The sequence below is a fragment of the Coenobita brevimanus genome, chromosome 73 (assembly GCF_032717465.1).
Source record: "Coenobita brevimanus isolate Jiangsu-jjx chromosome 73, ASM3271746v2, whole genome shotgun sequence".
Lineage (NCBI taxonomy): Eukaryota > Metazoa > Arthropoda > Malacostraca > Decapoda > Coenobitidae > Coenobita > Coenobita brevimanus.
In genome coordinates, this window is record NC_137026.1 from 9,504,680 (window position 1) to 9,525,223 (window position 20,544).

Below are 20,544 nucleotides of genomic sequence, written 5' to 3' on the forward strand. Positions count from 1 at the left end.
AGGCTTGTATTTGATCATTTACGGGAAATGTTCCGCTCCTCATTTTATCCTTACAGAGACCTCGTCATAGACGAGAGTCTTGTGTTGTGGAGAGGCAATATTTCCTTTCGCCAGTACATACCCAGCAAGAGACACCATTTCGGGTTCAAGATCTTTGTTATGTGGGACTGTAAGACTGGTTATGTGCAAGACATAGTCTTGTACATGGGCGAACAGACAGATATAACAGAAGATCGTAGTACAGGACTCTCAGGGGCTGTGGTGAAGAAAATGATAAAGGAGTACCTTTATCGTGGTCATGTGTTGTACCTGGACAACTGGTACACTAGCCCTCTTCTCGCTAGGTTCCTCCACCAACACGACACCGGAGTCTGTGGTACAGTCAAGAGAAACCGTCGCCATATGGTCAAGATAGGGAGGAAACTTGACAAGAACGAGGTGGTTTTCTTCCAGGCAAATAACATCCTTGCCACCCTGTGGAACCACAACAGGGAAGTTTGCCTCCTATCGATTGTACACAGCCCCCTGATGCACCGCACAGACTCCGTTGATCACTGTAGCGAGAGGAGGCGCAACGTCTGGAAACCCGAGTCTGTACTGGACTATAATCTGAACATGAGGCAAGTGGATCAGTCAGACTCGATGATTTCCAGTGTTGACTCCCAGGACCACGATGAAGTGGTACAAAAAGCTCTTTTTCCACTTGCTCGACATCACAGTCCTGAACGCACACTACCTGCACGCCATGACAACGGGAATATCAGAGACCTTTGAGGGGTTTGTGAGGGAGCTGGCACGTGAAATAATCGCCAGGCATGCCCAGGACAGGCCCACACACTGCACACGCACCCCCATGGCTGCCCAGACTCCCATACGCCTCGCAAGACGCCACTACCCTAGCACAATCCCTTCCCAACCAAACCGTCATAAACCCCAGCGCCGCTGCCATGTATGCAAGCACTCGACAATCAGACCAGCCACTCAGAGAAAAGACACAAGGTACGAGTGTGCAGAGTGCAATGTTGCGTTGTGCCTTCAGCCCTGTTTCAGAGAGTACCATAACTTCCTACACTACTGAAACTGTGTGAGATGGCGATATGATGCTCAGTATAATGGTAAGGCCAGTCAGTATGTGCTAAGTCGTATATAAAGTTGAAACGGGTGTAATGTTTGCGGGAAAGTAATGTATAAGTTGAGAAATAGTGTACGTTGAAAGAAGTGATATCAAAACTACATGCACTGTGTAAATCTGCGAAAATATGACGCTCAGTATAACACTCTGGTCAGTAAATATGTGATAGCAAGAATATAAAGTGGAAACGGGTGTAATGTTAGCAGGAAAGTAACGTATAAGTTGAAAAATAGTGTAAGTTGTAACAATTGATGTCACGAGTACACCCACTGTGTAAATCTGCGAAAATATTATGCTCAGTAGAACATTCTGGTCTGTAAGTATGTGATAGGAATGCTATAAAGTGGAAAGGGTGTAATGTTAGTAGGAAAGTAATTTATAAGTTGAATACTAGTGTTAGATGAAACAAATGATATCACGATAACACTCACTGTGTAAATATGTGATAATATGACGCTCAGTAGAATAGTAAGGTCTCCAATTATGTGATAGCAATGATATAAAGTGGAAACGTGTCATGTTAGTGGAGAAGTATTATATAAGTACAAAAATAGGTTGTAAGTTGAAATAATAGTCATAGTGGCTTCACCCTCTGTGTTATTATGCACTATTATTACGCTAAATATTTACGTAAGGCCTGAAACTATCTCAAAACAGTTCTTTAAAGTGGAAAAGTGTATAATGTTATTAGGAAAGTATTATGTAAGTTGAAAAAACACAATACGAGTTAAAACAACAGTCACAGCGAGTTCACTCACTACGTAAATAAGCGCTAACATTACGCTAAATGTTATCGGAAGGCCTGTGAATACGTAAATACAGTTCAATAAAATGTAAAATGGTATACTGTTATTGGAGATGTATTATGTAAGTAGAAAAAATGATATGTATCATGATTCAGCAATGTTAGCGATTCATTGTGAACAGTTTGGCCGATTTCGCTCGGTTCGCCCGATGGTACAATGCTTATTTCACCTCTGTTTTTCTATAAAATCCAATTTACTCTTGTATCACATGTTTTTATGTTTGTAATAAATACATATCTACTTACTTTCATTGGTTTCCCAGACTTATAATACCATAGAAAACGTGAGAGCCTCAGACCACCTACAGAGAACACGGTACCACGGGTAACGAATGTATACCTGTTTAGGCCACTTATGGACCCCGGTGAACACTTTCTTGGTGATTGACCATTGTTTCTGACCAAAAGCGAAAGTTTTAGCAAAAAAAATTTGGGTCCAAAAATGGTAGGGATTGGGGGGTACCAGTGGTGAAAAAGTGGTCGGGATGGGGCAGGTTAAGATGAGAGTGCCCAGCCTCACTCATCCCTGTATGGCATTACATGAGCAATAAACCCCAACCATCCCTTGGATATAAACCTGCAGCGACTCAATTCGACTGGAGGGCCTTAATTACCCACTAACTACCAGGCGCCATAATTTGGTTATATGGTTACCATCCAGCGTAGTAAATGGTTTTCTGGTGTACAGGAAACCATATGGCTTGTCACTCAGTATAGAGTCATCTGTAGACAGAAGGAAGAGGAAACAAAGAAGGAAAGAAAGACAGAGGAAGGAAGGAAAGAAAGAAGAGAGGAAAGGGCAGTCACCCGAGAGCAGCACTACACTGAATGAGTGGATGGTGAACGCCCCCACCTGTTGTTGTTGTTATTAATTATTATTATTATTATTATTATTATTATTATTACCCCCCTCCTCCTCCTCCTCCTCGTAGTAGCAGTAGTAGTAGTAGTAATAGCTAGTAGCTGTGTTATTATTGTCATACCTAACCTCATTAACGCAACCTAACCTAACCTCACCTAACCTAACCTAATTTAACCTCACCTAGCCTGACCTAACCTCACTAACACAATCTAACCTAACCTGAACTAACCTAACCTAATTTAACATCACCTAACGCACTAACGCAACATAATCTGACCTAACCTCACTAACGCAACCTAACCTAACCTGACCTAACCTCACTAACGCAATCTAACCTAACCTGACCTAACCTCACTAACACAACCTAACCTAACCTGATCTAACCTCACTAACGCAACCTAAGCTAAACTCACCTAACCTTTCTGTCCATTCTACAGCCTGTGCAACAACAAGACCAATAAGGATGAACAAGCAACGCCTTCTATCTGGCCATGAGACCGAACTCCTGACCAATGAGGAGTTACGGAAGATCAGCGAAGACCTGGTTGTGTACAAAAGTGGTTTGGTCCGAATCCTGCCCTACGGCTGGTTGTACCCGGCCATTACCACACGATATCTGGACCGGATCTACAACGTGGAGGTACCCTAACACTTTTCTATAGCTATTTATTTTCCATGTCTGCCACACGATATCTGAACCGGCTTTACAACATGGAGGTACCCTAACACATTTTCCTTAGTGATTTATTTCCCACGGCACAGCTCAGTGTTATAGGGGTTGTCATACCCCAAGACACAAGGTGGAGATATGTGCTGAATTCTGTGCGGCCTTGGAGATTCCGTATCGTATGTTCTTTAGCGATTTATTTTCCATGATCCAGCTGCCCTTACACAACGATAATACTGACACGAATGTTGATGAGGAGGATTATTACAGCTGGGAATAATGTGAAGGACGATGAATAACTAACAACGATGATGGCAGTGGTAACGGTAATAATAAAGATAATGAAAGACTTGCTGCTGCTGCTGCTGATGATGATGATGATGATGATGACAGTGAAGTTTATATTTTTAGTTTTGACGATAACTATGATGACACAGATGATGATGGTGGCGATGGTAATAAAGTTCATATTATTAATGATTATAATGATGATGATGATGAAAATAAAGGGTATATTATTAATGATGATGATGATGATGATGATGATGACAGTAAAGTTTATATTATGAATAATGATGATCATGATGACATTAAAGTTAATATTATTAATAATGATGATGACAGTAAAGTTTATATTATCAATAATGATGATGGTGGTGACTATGATGATAGTAAATTTTATATTATTAATGATGATGATGATGATGAGAGCAAACTTTACATTATTAATTATGATGATGATGATGATGATGATGACAGTAAAGTTTATATTATTAATAATGATTATGATGATGATGATGACAGTAAAGTTTATATTTTCAATAATGATGATGATAATGATGATGACAACAGTAAAGTTTATATTATTAATTATGATGATGGTGATGATGATGATGGTGATGATGATGATAATGATGATGTTGATGATAATGATGATGATGACAGTAAAATTTATATTATTATTATTAATGATGATGATGATGATGATGATAATGATGATGATGACAGTAAAGTTTATATTATTATTATTAATGATGATGATGATGATAATGATGATGATGACAGTAAAGTTTATATTGTTAATGATGATGATGATGATGATAATGATGATGATGACAGTAAAGTTTATATTGTTATTGATGATGATGATGATAATGATGATGATGATGACGCTTTTCCAGCTCCGGCCAGACGACGTGTTTATCATTACGTTCCCCAAAAGCGGCACAACGTGGATGCAGGAAATTCTTTGGGTCATGTTAAGGAACCCGGATCTGGACCCCAATAACGAGGAGATGAAGGAGAAACTGTGGGTCCGCTCAGTGAATCTTTGGTAATTATCTAGCGATGTTTGTGTGTGTGTGTGTGTGTGTGTGTGTGTGTGTGTGTGTGTGTGTGTGTGTGTGTGTGTGTGTGTGTGAACAATCTTATGGGCTGCTAACCTTTGTTCCTTCTTCCTTGCATAAAAAAGTACATCATTCAGAAAGCACTTGATACTGTGTCAAAGCTATTTTCACAAGGAGGTGAGTCATAGGAACCCTAGCGCTAACATGTCCATCGAACTATCTATTTATAGTTAGATTCCTTAATCCCTGCACTTCTCCATCATGCTGTCCTCCCTCTAATCTACATCTTTGCAATTCCAGTTTTGATATGATCCTAGACAAATACGAACAAGCCGATACGGAGATGAAGTCGCTCACAGAGAAATTCAGCAGAGTCTGTTCTGGGAAGAAAAAGGAGGACGGTATGGCGATTCAGATAGCGGTGAGTCAGCCCTCGCCAAGAGTGATGAAATCGCACTTCCCTCTGGAGCTGCACAACAAGGATTTGCTCAAGAAATGCAAGGTCGGGAGAGAGAGAGAGAGAGAGAGAGAGAGAGAGAGAGAGAGAGAGAGAGAGAGAGAGAGAGAGAGAGAGAGAGATGCAAATAAGTGAAAGGGTCTCACTGTTAGACATTTATATTCTTCACATTATACCTCACTGTCATCTATACTAATGACGCAAATCGTGTGGAACTATAAAGAATACATATAACGTACAAGTGAACGTGAAGGTGTAATATGCAAAATAAGTCGCCAAGGAAGAGGTGTTACGAAGAGCACACAGAGAGTAAACAAACTTGCACCCTTCAGTCCTAAATTTTGACCGTGCCTTGTGACCCTAACCGATGCCTGATTATTCTTGAAAATTGATTTTTTTCCCAAACCCTCAACCTTCTCGCCAAGTCGTATCTAACCTGTCTGCGTTGATCTTCCCCTCTGTCCTTTCCCTATGACCTGTTGTTCTCAAACTCGAATAATTTCATTCTTGGCTGACCCTTAATCATTCCACCAAATTCGGCCGAAATTGAATAAAATGTTTGAATAATAGAGCCGGGTTAAGTTAGGTCAGGTTAGGTTAGGATATATGACTTTATTCTGTGATTAACTTTATTGTTCTTAAAATAAAATTATTTCATTTCTGCCTGTCTCTGAGTCCTTCCACATTAGCTTTATCGGACTGAAGCTTATAACTTGACCTTGCTTTTTGTCCTTGACCTTTGTACTACTGTTCTATAAAGCAACAGGTCGGCACCACTGTTTATCCTGAACCATTGCACTAAATTTCTGTATGTTCACATTAATTAAAAACTATTAGAATTATACTGTTCACACACACACACACACACACACACACACACACACACACACACTGTTATGCTGGTTGACTTTGGATCGACTTCTCGCGCCAAAGACACCAGCGACTGAGCGGGGTCCTCTCTCTAGACCTGAAGTAGAGCATTTACAAAGGAACAGGGCATAAACACTCGGCAGGACACTTTAACACATCTATTGCCTTGGATCAATATCCTTTCAATATACATACAGAGGTACAATGGAAATGATTGGAATAAAATGACAAGGGACTTAATATTACTATAACATATCATGGGAACAGTCTTTACACTTGAGTTAGCGTGGGGGTGAATAGCACAGAGTGCTGGTGACGTTCACTTATACAATTTACTTCACTGGACTGTTGTTAGTAAGTTAGTCCCCGAGTCGCACATTTAAGATATCGCTCTGTTTCTAGGGAACTTAGTACTCTAATAACACAGTACATAGCATGATCTTTACATCTGAGTCAATATAGGGTGAATAACACAGAGCTGTGGCGACACTGATTTACATACTTTATATCACTGGACTGTTGGTAGTGAGTTAGTCTCGGAGTAACACACCCTAGGTATCACTCTGTTTCTGGGGAACTTAGTTATAGGCACAATACTCAGGGTTGACTGGAGTAGCGACCCTTGTGGGTTATATTTCTGTCCCACTGCCCTGTATCACTGGAGGTCACTGTCACTACTATGTCTTTTCACGCGACACTGGGAGTTAGGGTGTCGTCACTGCATCATTTGGCTGGGATTTACCTGAGGTGATGCCCGGGAGTAGGAGGGAGGCCTTCCGGGGAGTCCTCCTGCAGGAGGCACTGGATCACTCTCGGAGGGGTCGTGACCCGGGAGAGTGTCTGGTCTAGGGTGCAGGGAGACCCTTCCTTGTTAGGGCCTCGACCTGGTAGGTGGCCCTCGGGACTAGGGCCGAACTGGGCCAGGAGTCGGGCCTGCTGCCTCTCACTCTGGGTGGAGGGCTGACGGCGAGTGGAGCTGAAGCGATCCCGCCTTGGGGTCCATGGGCTGGCCCGGAAGACTTGGAATTGTGGCTGCCCTTAGGTTGGGGCGCCATCAGGGGTTGGCTGTGGCACCTTGCATGCGGGGCATCCGTCAGGAACCGGCATCATCCAAGAGCCAGGTGCAGGGTGCGGACCCTGTCTTCAGTGACAGGACCTCACCACCACTCCTGAAATGGCAGCGCCTCTGGGGAACCACTCCTGAAGGGAGAGAGAGACGGGTGTCCCACGCAGCCCAGAGGTGGAGGGTGGGCCGCGCAAGGGACCTCCCCCTCCAGGGAAACCCCGAGAGCTGTGGATAAAGGGCGTACGATGGCCGTCCCTTCCCCAATGCGGATGATGGCCATCGTCACAGCTCCAAAGGCCTCTGGGGTAGCAGCAGAAGGATGTAAGGTGGCCGTTCCTTCCAAAGTACGGACGATGCCCATTACCGCAGTTCTACTCCTGAAGGAGGAGGAGGAGGAGGAGGTGGACGAGGGACATACAATGACCGTTCCCTCCCCGGTACGGACAATGGCCGTTACCGCGGCTCCACCTCTCCTGCCTTCTTCTGTCGGCTAGCACTCAATAGCTAACTCACCGACTCCAGGGCTACCCCCATAGGAGGAGGAAGTGGTTGAGGGATGTACGAAGGCCGTTCCCTCCCTGACGCAGACGATGGCCGTCGTCGTGGTCCCACTCCTTCCTGTGCCAGTCGGTGAGCACTCAATAGTTAACTCGCTGAGGCAATCAACAGATGTGGCTACAGCAGAAGGACGTATGATGGCCATTCCTTTCCCGGTACGGACGATGGGCGTTACCGCGGCATTGCAGGGGGAAACAGCTGAGGGACGTACAATGGCCATTCCCTCCCCGGTACGGACGATGGCAGTTACTGCAGTGCTGCCTGGGACTGTATCTGGTGCAGTCCCACCCCAATCCTGCCGAGGGCTGGTCTGGTTGAGAAGTAGTGCCGCATTCCCGTGACATCGTGATTGTGTAGGTTGAGGGGAAGAGGGACTCAAGGTCTTGTCCGTCTTGTTCTGGGCCGGTCCCACACTCACTTGGCCCGCCGTGGTGTCCTCCTGTGGTGGGGGTAGGGCTATGGCTCCGTAGCGGTGTGGGGGATCCGGCAGCGGGGGCGGACATATTACCACCGTCCGTGGTAAGAAAGTCATGGCCCTGTGACTGGAGGTGGTATGTAGTTGTAGTGGAGGTCTGGTATGCAGGTGTGATGTGGTGGAGGAAGGCGGTCCAGAGGTGTGTTATATGGTTAGGTTCTTGATGGTGGTTAAGTGTGCAGTGGAGTGTGGAAATGTGTTGGGTGTGACGAAGGCTGCGGAGGAGGTGTTGCTTCCCTCGTATTCTCTGTCCTGGTCCATGCGGGGGATGGCAAACAATTCTGTGGATTCTCATTTCTGGTGGTGGTGCTTGGTGCAGGGCTGGTGGCTGAATACTGGCTAGGAGTGAAGTCCTCGGGCTTTTATGGGGGAGATGAGGGGCGTAGTGACTGCTCCCCCTGGGGAATTGGGCTGGTGGAAGTTTCCACGTGGCTTGATGGAGGCTGAGGGTGATGGGCCTAATATTGGGGGTGTGTGTTGTGTGTGGGGGGGTGTGGTGGTGTCAGTGATGTAGGAGTGGGCGTTGGGGTGTATCTGGCTGGTGGGCGTGAGAGGCATCCGGATCTGGTGGTCGTGGTAGTGAGGACGGGCGTGGGGGGTGAAGCTGTGGAGGCACATGGTGGTGTGGACGTCGTGGTTTGGGTGTGAGTGGTTGCGGGTGGTGGTGAGGGGTGGCGAGTGTAGAGTGCATGATCGGTGGGTAATGCGTGGGCAGGGGTGGCTGCTTGGGTGGTGGATGGTGGATGTGGGAGGTTTGCTGGTGCGGTGATGCAGGTGGTGGTGGCGGGGGGAGTGTGGGTGGGTGGGGGTGAGCGTTGTGGTAGCAAGGTGCGGGTGGTTGTTTCAGCCAGGGTCATGGTGGCAAGGTGAGGATGGTTGTTTCCGCTGGGGTCGTGGCGGTAGTTGTCACAGAGTGGTGTGTGGTCGAAGTGTGGTGGGGGGTATAGGTTGGTGATGGGCAAGGTGGAGGAGGTAATGGCGAGGTGTCTGAGTGGGGTGTGGAGGAGGGGGGGGTTGGTGATGTTGTGAAATCGGAGCATGTCAGCGTCGGGTCATTTAGAGGGGTAGTGGAAGGGGGGGTCGTGGTAGGTGAGGTGGCAAGGGAAGGTGAGAAGGAGCAGGAGTATGAATCGGGGGGTTGATTCTCGGAAGGAGTGGAAGTGGTTGCTGTGCTGCGGGAGGTGTGTGGCGCGCGGGCTGGGAGAATGTCATTGTTGGTGGGTCGGAATGGGTGCACGTGGCGGTTGCGGTACGTGCATGGGCACCCGTGCTGTTGGATGGTGTCTTGGTAGGGGTTAGGGACTTTTATGATGGTGAAGGGGCATTCAAATTGGGGGGATAGCTTGTCTGGGGTGGGTAATTGTACCACAACGACAGTGTCTCCTGTTTTGTAGGGGTTGGAGGTGAGTGTGTCCGGTTGCAGATCTTTTTGTTGTTGAAGGTGGTGGAGGTGTCTCTTGAGGTGGTGTAGGGGGTCGGTGGTGGTGGGTGCGGGGGTGGCTGAAGGTGGTGGCAGAGGGGCAGTAGGAGAGGGGTTTCCCTGAAAACTCGCTCGTGGGGGATGGTTCCATCATCCCTAGGGCATGTGTTCAAACCCCACTGAACAATTTTCACATGGGCTGGCTAATCGTCGTTGCCTATTTGTAAAATTCATGACCGCACCTGATTAAGGAGGGAACGGTGACTTCTCTCACAGATACTATTTCCTTGGGGCCAGTATGGGAAGGAGTGTGAGATTTGATAGCCGAACATGTTGGCTAATTCATCCCAGACTTTACCGGTAAACTTGGGGATGTTATCAGAGTGTAGGGCCTTGAGAATCCCGAAATAGGGGAAAACGTGGCGGACTAATGCATCTGCTACTGTCACTGCGTTATGTTCTTTTGCAGGGCAGGCGATGTTTTTGAATATACATCAACGAAGGTAATGATGTATTTGTAGCCTGCTTTTGGTGTTAAGGGCCCGACTATGTCAACCGATAGCAATTGCCATGGCTTGCTTGCCGTGATTATTCCCGTAGGTCCAGCTGTGCACGTGATATCTTTACCCAAGGAGCAGGCTCGGCAAGATTGGATGATGTCTTTGGCAATGGTCGAGGGGTTGGATGTCCAATAAATGTTGTTGAAAACTTGCAGTAATTTTTTTGTGCTGAGGTGGATACCGTTGTCTGCATGGAGGTGAAGCATGATGTCACGTGCGGCGTTGGGGTCCACGACAATGTGGCCATCCTGGTTGAACAGGCGTTCGCAGTGTTGGTGTAGTTTGGTGAAGGTGTGCGGCAGTATCCATGGGGGATGTTGCTTGGCCTGCCACATTTGGATGAGGTCTGTGTTGGTGTGGATGGCATTGATGGGTAGGCGGGAGAGGGCGTCGGCGTTTGTGTGTAGTTTCCCAGGTCAGTATGATATTTCAAAGTTGAATTCTTGAAGGGCTTCTCTCCATCGAATTTGTTGAGTGCTGGTGGTGGAGGATTGTTGCAGCCATTGGAGAGATTGATGGTCGATGATGATGACTACATGGGTGCCAGATATGAAGGATCGGAAATAATTTAAAGCCCAAATGATGCCCCGGCACTCACGTTTAGATGCAGCATAATTTTTCTCTGCCTGGTTAAGGGTCTGGCTGGTGCAGGTGATGTGTTCCCGTCCGCCCTCCACCTGTGCAAGGGCTGCACCGATGGCAATTAGGGAAACATCGGTGTATAGGCGGAAGGGTAGGTTATAGTCAGGAAAAACGACAATCGGGGCTGAGATGAGTTTGGTTTTGAGGGTGTTATAAGCTGCAACCCGGGTATCTGTCCAGACAAAGGGTTTCCCTTTCTTGGCGAGATCGTGTAAGGGCTTGGCAATGTCGGCAAAGCCTTTGACAAAATGCCTGTAGTATGAGGTAAGTCCAAGAAAGGCGTGTGTTTTGTGGAGGTCCTTAGGTAGGGGGAGGTCAGCGATGGCACGCAATTTGTCGGGGTCAGGAGAGATGCTCTCGGCTCTGATCACGTGTCCCAGGAACGAGATGGATCTCTCGGCTAGGACACACTTGTAAAGTTTTAGTTTGAGTCTGGCCTGGTGTATTCTGGTAAATACTTGTTTGAGGCGGTGGAGATGGTTGGCCCAGGTTCGGCTGAACATGATGACATCGTCTTGATATGCTAGGCAGATCTCCCAAGTCAGGCCACTTAGGACTGACTCCATGAGATGGGCGAGTGTGGCTGGAGCACTGCAGAGGCCAAAAGGGAGGATGTTAAAATCGTAATGTTTGCCATTACTGGTGGAGAAGGCCGTTATTTGTTTGTCTTTTAGGTGGACATTGACTTGCCAGTATCCCGACTGCAAATCGAGGGTGGAAAACCAGGAAAAGCTGTGCAGTGAGTCGAGGGAATCATCTATTCTGGGTAGGGGAGTGGCGTCCTTGGTGGTGACATCGTTGAGTTTATGGTAGTCAACACAGAACCACATGGTGCCATCCTTCTTTTTAACAAGCACGACGATGGAGGACCAGGGACTGGTAGAGTGTGATATAATGCCGGCATCGAGCATGTCCTGGACCTGCCGGTCTTCCCCTACCCATTGCTTGGGGTTTTTGCGTCGTGAGGGTTGGTGGATGGGTGGTCCCGTGGTGTGAATTTCGTGGCTCAGGTAGGTGGTGTGCCCAATGTCTGCAGGGACAGATGAAGAAAGGCCTTGGAAGTCCAGGAGGAGTTGTCGGAGGCTGTTTGCCAGGTGGGTGGAGAGCTGGTCAGGTAGGGTAGGTAACATGGCGGGAGTTGGGGAGGGTGTCTCACAAGGCTTGGCTTCCTCCATGTCGCCTACTATTAAACCTCGAGGGAGGGTAAGTGGCGAGGTGGCGAGGTTGGCGATTCGCACTGCTTGGACGTGGGGGGGAAGAAATATGGGATAGAGTAAACATGATGAGAGGGGCCTGAATGGTAAGTTGGGTGAAAATAGTAAGGATGTACCGCTGGGCAGGTTTAATTGTAACCAAGCCTCATGATGTGGGGGAATGGTGAGGGCGGAAGCAATGGTGGCAGGGAGAGTTGGAGGCAGAGGAGGTGGTGTAGGAGAGGAAAGAAAAGAGGAGTGGGGGTGAGAAGGCATGATGGTGGGGGATGTGAGGGGTGAGGGTGAAGTTGAGATACATGTGCAGAGTGGTTGAGGGGATGGCAGGATTGGGGATGTGTTGGGTGGAAGTGTGCGCCTGCTGTGTGGGGGGTTAGAGTGGGAAGGGGGGGGGCTGAACGGAAGTGGAGGCAGCACTTGCGGCAGTCGATGTTGGCGTGGAGCTTCTGTAGGAGGTCCAGCACAGGTAGCCATCGTATGTACGACAGATGGCTTGTTGGTGGGTGTCAGTCCACAGGTCTCGGGTTTCCCCATGGATAGGCAGGGGGCCATCCCCCGCGTCTACGAGGTTGGCTGAGGTGGGGAGAAGGGGGCCGAAGGCGGAGCTGTGGCAGGAGTAGAAATGCGAGTAGAGGCAGGATCTGGCTGCTCTCATGTCAACCAATAGTCTTGCCTTGACCCCATTCAGCCTCATTCTGTAGGAGACTGGGAGTCTGTATTTGTGTGAAGTGGCCCCCGCCACCGTGGGGAGGTGCAGGGGCAGACCTAAAAATCCATCTGTTGTATGTTGCTCTCCTCATCGGGCTGCACTTCCCCTGCATCTGTATAAGTGAGAGGTGGAGCGTCATTGTCTGGTGCATCGTCGTCCAAAGATGACACCTTCCGGTGCCGTTGTGGGGCCACCCTGCATTGTGTGGCCTTCAGTTGCTCGCGTATATCATGCAGAGGGCAGCTGTGACTGCAGGCGGTAAATTCCCATGGGTTTATGGAGATCAGGTTGGAGTTTTCTCTGGGATTAGGGCATTTCTTCAGAGGGTGAGCTCTGGGTATGGCAGGTGACGGTTCCACAGTGGGTGGTGTTGGGGGCGCCTGTTGCTTTTGTGGCAGCGATTTGGTTGTGGGGAATTTTCTGACCGCATGTATAGGTTGAGGTATGGGGCAGGCAGTGAGGAGGCGGTATACAAGCTATTGGTCCCATTTTAAATCAGGGACGATTTTTGTGGCTATGGTTGCCACAGTTTTGCCCAGGTGAGGTAGTGTGACTGCAATTTTCTCCCTGTCGGAATCAAACCCTATGTCCAATAAGGGTTTAACCATATCCAAGTACACATCGATGTCGTATTGTTCGGGATTGAACTTTGGCAATTGAACGTGTGGTTTGGCCGCCAGTGCAAGATTTCACTGTTTGTTCCTCCGTGTTCTAATCGGATCCAGAACCACTGCTTGCCACCAGTGTTATGCTGGTTGACTTTGGATTGACTTCTTGTGCCAAAGACACCAGCGACTGAGCAGGGTCCTCTTTCTGGACCGGAAGTAGAGCACTTACAAAGGAACAGGGCATAAAAACTCAGCAGGACACCTTAACACATCTATTGCCTTCGATCTGCTTCCTGTCAATATACATACAGAGGTACAATGGATATGATTGGAATAAAATGACAAGGGACTTAATATTACTATAACATATCATGGGCACAGTCTTTACACCTGAGTTAGCATGGGGGTGAATAGCACAGAGTTGTGGTGACGTTCACTTATACAATTTACTTCACTGGACTATTGTTAGTAAGTTAGTCCCCCAGTTGCACATTTAAGATATCGCTCTGTTTCTAGGGAACTTAGTACTCTAATAACACAGTACATAGCATGATCTTTACATCTGAGTCAATATTGGGCGAATAACACAGTGCTGTGGCGACACTGGTTTACGTACTTTATATCACTGGACTGTTGGTAGTGAGTTAGTCTCGGAGTCGCACACCCTAGGCATCACTCTGTTTCTAGGGAACTTAGTTATAGGTACAATACTCAGGGTTGACTGGAGTAGCGACCCTTGTGGGTTATATTTCTGTCCCACTGCCCTGTATCACTGGAAGTCACTGTCACTACTAAGTCTTTTCACGCGACACTGGGAGATAGGGCGTCATCACTGTATCATTTGGCCGGGGTTTACCTGAGATGACGCCCGGGAGTAGGAGGGAGGCCTTCCGCAGAGTCCTCCTGCAGGAGGTACTGGATCACTCTCGGGGGTGTCATGATCCGAGCGCGTGTCAGGTCTGGGGTGCAGGGAGACCCTTCCTTGTTAGGGCCTCGGCGTCGTCCAGGGGCCTGGTGCAGGGTGCGGACTTCGCCTTCAGCAACAGGACCTTGCCACCACTCCTGGAATGGGAGCACCTCTGGGGAACCACACCTGGAGGGAGAGAGAGAGACGGGCATCTCACGCAGCCCAGAGGTGGAAGGCGGGCTGCGCAAGGGACCTTCCCCTCCGGGGAAACCCTGAGAGCTGTGGACGAAGAGCGTATGATGGCCATCCCTTCCCCGATGCGGACGATGGCCGTTGTCGTGGCTCCACAGCCCTCTGGGGTAGCACCAGAAGGACATATGGTGGCCGTTCCTTCCCCGGTATGGATGATGGCCATTACCGCAGCTCTGCTCCTGAAGGAGGAAGAGGCAGATGAGGGACGTACAATGGCCATTCCCTCCCCGGTACAGACGACGGCCGTTACCATGGCTCTCCCTGCCTACAGGAAGTAACTGAGGGACGTACGATGGCCGTTCCCTCCCCGGTATGGATGATGGCCATTACCGCGGCTCCGCCTCTCCTGCCTTCTTCTGTCGGTGAGAGCTCAATAGCTAACTCACCGACTCCAGTGCTACTCCCATAGGAGGATGAAGTGAGTGAGGGATGTACGATGGCCGTTCCCTCCCCGACACGGACGATGGCCATCGTTGCGGTCCCGCTCCACCTTCCTGTGCCAGTCGGCGAGCGGTTAATGGCTAACTCGCTGAGGCAATCACCAGATGTGGCTACAGCAGAAAGATGTACGATGGCCATTCCTTCCCCGGTATGGACGATGGCCGTTACTGTGGTGCTGCAGGGGCAAACAGCTGAGGGACGTACGATGGCCGTTCCTTCCCCAGTACAGATGATGGCCGTTACCATGCCGCTGCCTGGGACTGTATCTGATGCAGTCCCACCCCAATCATGCCGACGGCTGGTCTGGTTTAGAACTAGTGCCACATTCCTGTGTGTCACGAATCAAATTCGCGACATTCCCCTTTTGTGAGAAGCCACGAACTATTAGTGGAAAACTCACTGTGTATCGCTCAGTTAACCGTTTCTCTCTCCATTTCGGGGTATACTTTTCAAAACATTCGTCACTGTTTTCAAAAGTGACCGATTTAATGCACGTCACTAAGTGCTGTACTGAGCGATACTATTGTTTCTTTATTGTTCGCCCCTGCTTGCCTCGACCGTTAGAATATGCGGCCTACTGCTCCCCCTTTTGTTCCCACGACTTACTCAGTCCAGTTGTTGCTGTGACGGAGAGAGGTCCTGTGCCAGCAGTATGAGAGGTCAGCTAGTACCCAAACTCCACTTCACAGTTCTTCAGTACTCCCATCCTTAGTTCAGCTTGGGTGATACGCAGCATTCATCGACTATAGTATTTCCTTCTTGTTTTCCCTAGTCTTAAGAGTTTAATTAAGGTGTTTTTTTTTTTTCTAGGCGTAAGGATTTAGCTTTTGCGTGAGTGAGTGAGTGCGGTCTCATTGATTTGATTTGAAATGTAACGTTAAATTTATTTTTTGTAATCAATAAATTTAACAGTTCTTTTTCTTGAGCTTAATGTAAAGTAAAATCTTGTTTCATTTCTCCAAATTAAGCTTATTTCCCACATAACTCCTAGCTTGCATAGACGTTTTACTATTCATAACTGGTACTTAGACCAGTCTTGTTGTATTAACTTAATATCCGTTGTGCCACCTAGGAGTTTAAGCATCGGCAAGAACCTGATCTTAGTATTAGTTATTTATTGTCAGGGGTGAAGTAACTTTCTCCAGAGGCTAACAGTACAGTAATTCAGCAATTGTGAGTAATTAGTCTCTGCTGTGTACTGTTGAGAAAGTTTATAAATTCTCGTTCTTAGAGAATCGTTGCTCGATTTAGCAAGACAATCATTGTCCCTGCTCTTTAATATTATTGAATATTATTATCAATTAAATAATACATAGCATTTATTTTGAAAACCCCGTGACAATTGGCGACCTCATTCCAGGATATTAGCTCCTAGCTCAAAAGCTATTCACGAGATAGTGCTCACTCGTTCATATTTAGGAATTTATCATTAAAGTTTATAGGCACAAGCTTACTGGTGTTTACCCTTAATTTAGCAAGTGAATTTTGCTTTATCAATCCATAGAGTACTTAACTCTAGTTTATTCTTGGTAACGCCAGACGATTTTATTCGCTCCTGGGTAGTCTCTGTACCCATTGTGTCTATTATTGAGTCTTCCCAGTTATTTACATTTTTTATTTATTCTTTGCCAGTTAACTAGATAAGACTGGTCACCACTAGCTTGTGTCTGTATTCTTTACTTGTGTTTATTAGTACTCGTCGCTAAGCAGTCAGTACTCAATTTCGGTTTGCTTAGTAAATTGAGCTAGCATCATGGCAGCCAGTGCTTATGTACAGGAAGCCAAAGATATGGGTCTCACAGACCCAGAGAAAATACAGAGTTACGTTCTCTCACGGTTTAATTACGAGCAAGAACGTGAGAAAGATGCTCGCGAACGTGAGCGAGAACAGCGCGAATACGAGCGAGAACAGCGCGAATACGAGCGACAACAGCGCGAACACGAGCTAGTACAAGAGCGAGAACAGCGCGAATACGAGCGTGAACAACGAGACAGAGAACGAGAACACGAATGTGCCGAGCGAGAAGCACGCGAGAGACATGAACTTGAAGTGCTGAAGCTCTAGCGAGATTCCTTGGCTTCAGACATGTCTGCTGCAGTTGGTCCAAGCTCCACGAGCGTTTCCCCTGCACATGTCCTGGCGACCCCACGCATCAAGCTTCCTTCATACAAGGAAAGCGAGCGAATCGAGCCGTACATAGCTCGTTTTGAGGACATGGCAGCCATGTATCAACTGGATGAGGCAGCTAAGCGGCTTCAGTTTCTTAGCCTATTTGAGGGCCACTGCCCTCGATATTCTCCACAGAATTCGTGGAGACAATCTCACATAGGAGATGATGAAAGCTGCACTCATTAAGGCGTATGGTCTCACAGTAGACGACGCCAAAGTTCGGTTCATGTGAGCTCGTCTCCAAGACAAGGAGACAGCTGTTCAGTTCCTTGATCGTCTCACAGCTTACTTAAATGAGTGGATGGAGAAAGATGAAACTCCTTCCATGCGTGAGGGGATAATTGACCTTATGCTGCTTACACAGCTAGAGAGGTCGTGGCCTGCTGAGCTCATAGCACAGCTTAAGATCTGCCAGGTGAAAGATGCCAGCCAAATGGCAGAGAAGGCTGACGCATTCTTTACTGCATACGGGTATCAAACTCGTAAGCAAAACACCTGGAGCAGAAAAGATACTGCCAAGTCTGGGAAGCCGTCTCAGACTGAATCCCAGCACCAAGGCCGTTCTCAGAGCAATGGTCAAGGTCCAAGCAAACCACAGAAGGACCAGGGGCAAAATACACAGCAGCCTGCTTGGAAGCGGTACAACAAGCACCCCAACCAGCAGCAGTTCCCCAAGCAGCAGCAGCAGCAATACAAGGACAAGCCACGTAACCCTCAGTCAGGTCAATTAGTGTGTCGGAGGCAGGAGGCAAATGCAGCCTTCATTCCACAAGTACCCGGTGGTGCCATCTCTACCAGTACAGGTACTTCCCAACAGTTCACAAGTCCCCCTCCGACCATGAACTCCTCAGACACCTAGTTCCCAGGGCGCCACGTTTGCTGCATCGGTTGTTCCGCAGTCTCATGAATGACTGGCTGCTACCTCCTCAGACCCTTCCACCAGCAACACTGCCTTTCCTGTTCAGCCAGGGTCTGTGGGAGGTGTTTCTGTAAATGTCCTGAGGGACAATGGTTCCTCAGGTTGCTCCGTTAAGCAGTTTAGTTCGGCCTGATGAGTATACAGGTCGACAGATCCAAGTTAGACTTATTGATGGATCAGTGAGATTGTTCCCTGAGGCACGTATCCAGGTGGCGTCTCCATTTTTTACTGGCCTGACAGCTGCAATTGTCAGGGAGCCCCCCCACCTTCAAAATACATAATTTTCTGACACATGGTCGAAAATCAGCAAAATATTTTTAAAAAGTGGTTGTGGTGGTGGCAACACTCAGACAAAGTTTTATCCTTATATCTCGATGTTATAAATGTAAACAAATAAAAATATTGTGACCCGCGGCAACCTATGGTACGTAAAAATTCTTTTGTAATGCTATATACACAAAAAATTACTACAAAAAATTGTGGTTTGCAAAGCTATTTCGTCTCTTGGATATCTCTGGGAACTCCACTGAGAGAGGGAAGAGTCAGGGTCCCAGAGACCCAGGCAGAGAACATCAGTGCAAGCTAGACAGGTAAGAGGGAAGGTGTGTCACTAGTCCCCTCTGCTCGTCCCCAGTACTCCCTCCATTTGCTGAGTTTTTATACTTCGTATTTACTCTACACAGATGGGAGGCAAGGGAAAGCTCACGGACACAGTGATAAATAAACTAACAAAGTACTATGGAATTGCGGTGTGGAGACACATAAATGGGACCGTCAGTGACATGAGGAAGGAAGTATTGTCTTCATTCTTTCACTGTACTTCCACTGATGCAGCTCCACGTCATCATTTGTGCCCTAAATCAGTGGAGAGTTGGTGCTTCTACGAAAGAGCTGTGGCCAGAAATGAACCAATACCAAGTCACACAACAATGAAGGTGAATACAAGAGAATAACAAGTGATAAATTGCTAAATGCGTGTTTGTTGAGTAAAACCCAAAATCCTAACGAACACATGCATTCAAGAGTGTGGAGATACTGCTCCAAGTATAAGAATGCAAATAAACAAATATTGGACTTTGCTTCAGCGCAGGCAATATTGGACTATAATGTGGGTTACGTGGAGGGACATTTGTGTGATGAGCTGAAATTTCCTATGAGTAAAATAACAATGTCCTTACTACAAGACCGAGACAGGAGAAGAGAAAGGCTGCGACAGAAGGTGAAGAAGAGGAGGGAGGTGGAAGACAAGTCATCGTACAGCGCTGGGGACTTTTAGGTTGTTAAATGGCCGCCCACGGGAGCAGGAGATTTAAAAATGGCTCTCCTGTAAAGTCTGTTTTTTTTAGTTTTGAATGAGTGTATCTCGGCCATTTTTCAATCGATTTTCACCATTTTTCTTTTTATTTGAAATATAGCTGTAAGGGCAAAAGTCTGTGGAACCAAAATAAGAGAAATGTTTGAGTTCATTTTTTCGTTTAATATTTTTCCACCAAACTTTCAATTTTATGGAAATTATACTTTAAAAATTCATTGTCCTTATCATGGGAGGGATATCAAAAAAGTTTATGCACAAAAGTGTTACATAAGGCCACTCTTTTCATGGAGACTTAAGCAAAAGATTTTGGTAAGTTCGTTTCACTGATACACCATTTTGAACTGCATTAGAAATTTGCACATGATTCTTAGTTAACTATGGTATTATCGAATGGATGGAAGTGATACTACATACAACAATAGTTAATTAGAAATGGAAATGGTTTATAACTTTTCTGTGTCTGTAAACTAATTCGGTTGTACCAACCAAGAGTAACCATGGCGGGGTCTCCCTTGTGCTGCGTACACAGCTAGAGAGGTCGTGGCCTGCTGAGCTCATAGCACAGCTTAAGATCTGCCAGGTGAAAGATGCCAGCCAAATGGCAGAGAAGGCTGACACATTCTTTACTGGATATGGGTATCAAACTCGTAAGCAAAACACCTGGAGCAGAAAAGATACTGCCAAGTCTGGGAAGCCGTCTCAGACTGAATCCCAGCACCATGGCCGTTCTCAGAGTAATGGTCAAGGTCCAAGCAAACCACAGAAGGACCAGGGGCAAAATACACAGCAGCCTGCTTGGAAGCGGTACAACAAGCACCCCAACCAGCAGCAGTTCCCCAAGCAGCAGCAGCAGCAATACAAGGACAAGCCACGTAACCCTCAGTCAGGTCAATTAGTGTGTCGGAGGCAGGAGGCAAATGCAGCCTTCATTCCACAAGTACCCGGTGGTGCCATCTCTACCAGTACAGGTACTTCCCAACAGTTCACAAGTCCCCCTCCGACCATGAACTCTCCTCAGACACCTAGTTCCCAGGGCGCCACGTTTGCTGCATCGGTTGTTCTGCAGTCTCATGAATGACTGGCTGCTACCTCCTCAGACCCTTCCACCAACAACACTGCCTTTCTTGTTCAGCCAGGGTCTGTGGGAGGTGT

The 20,544-nt window shown here is 47.3% G+C and overlaps 1 protein-coding gene across 1 annotated transcript; it reads left to right on the forward strand.

Moving 5' to 3' along the window:
• The first annotated feature begins 3,262 nt into the window (after positions 1-3,262).
• LOC145407468 (sulfotransferase 1C4-like) lies at positions 3,263-6,988 on the forward strand. The gene is made up of 4 exons (XM_080278398.1): positions 3,263-3,439; positions 4,648-4,799; positions 5,113-5,314; positions 6,848-6,988. The coding sequence occupies exons 1-4, from the start codon at positions 3,263-3,265 to the stop codon at positions 6,986-6,988; spliced, it is 672 nt and encodes a 223-aa protein (XP_080134524.1).
• Positions 6,989-20,544: the final 13,556 nt, after the last annotated feature.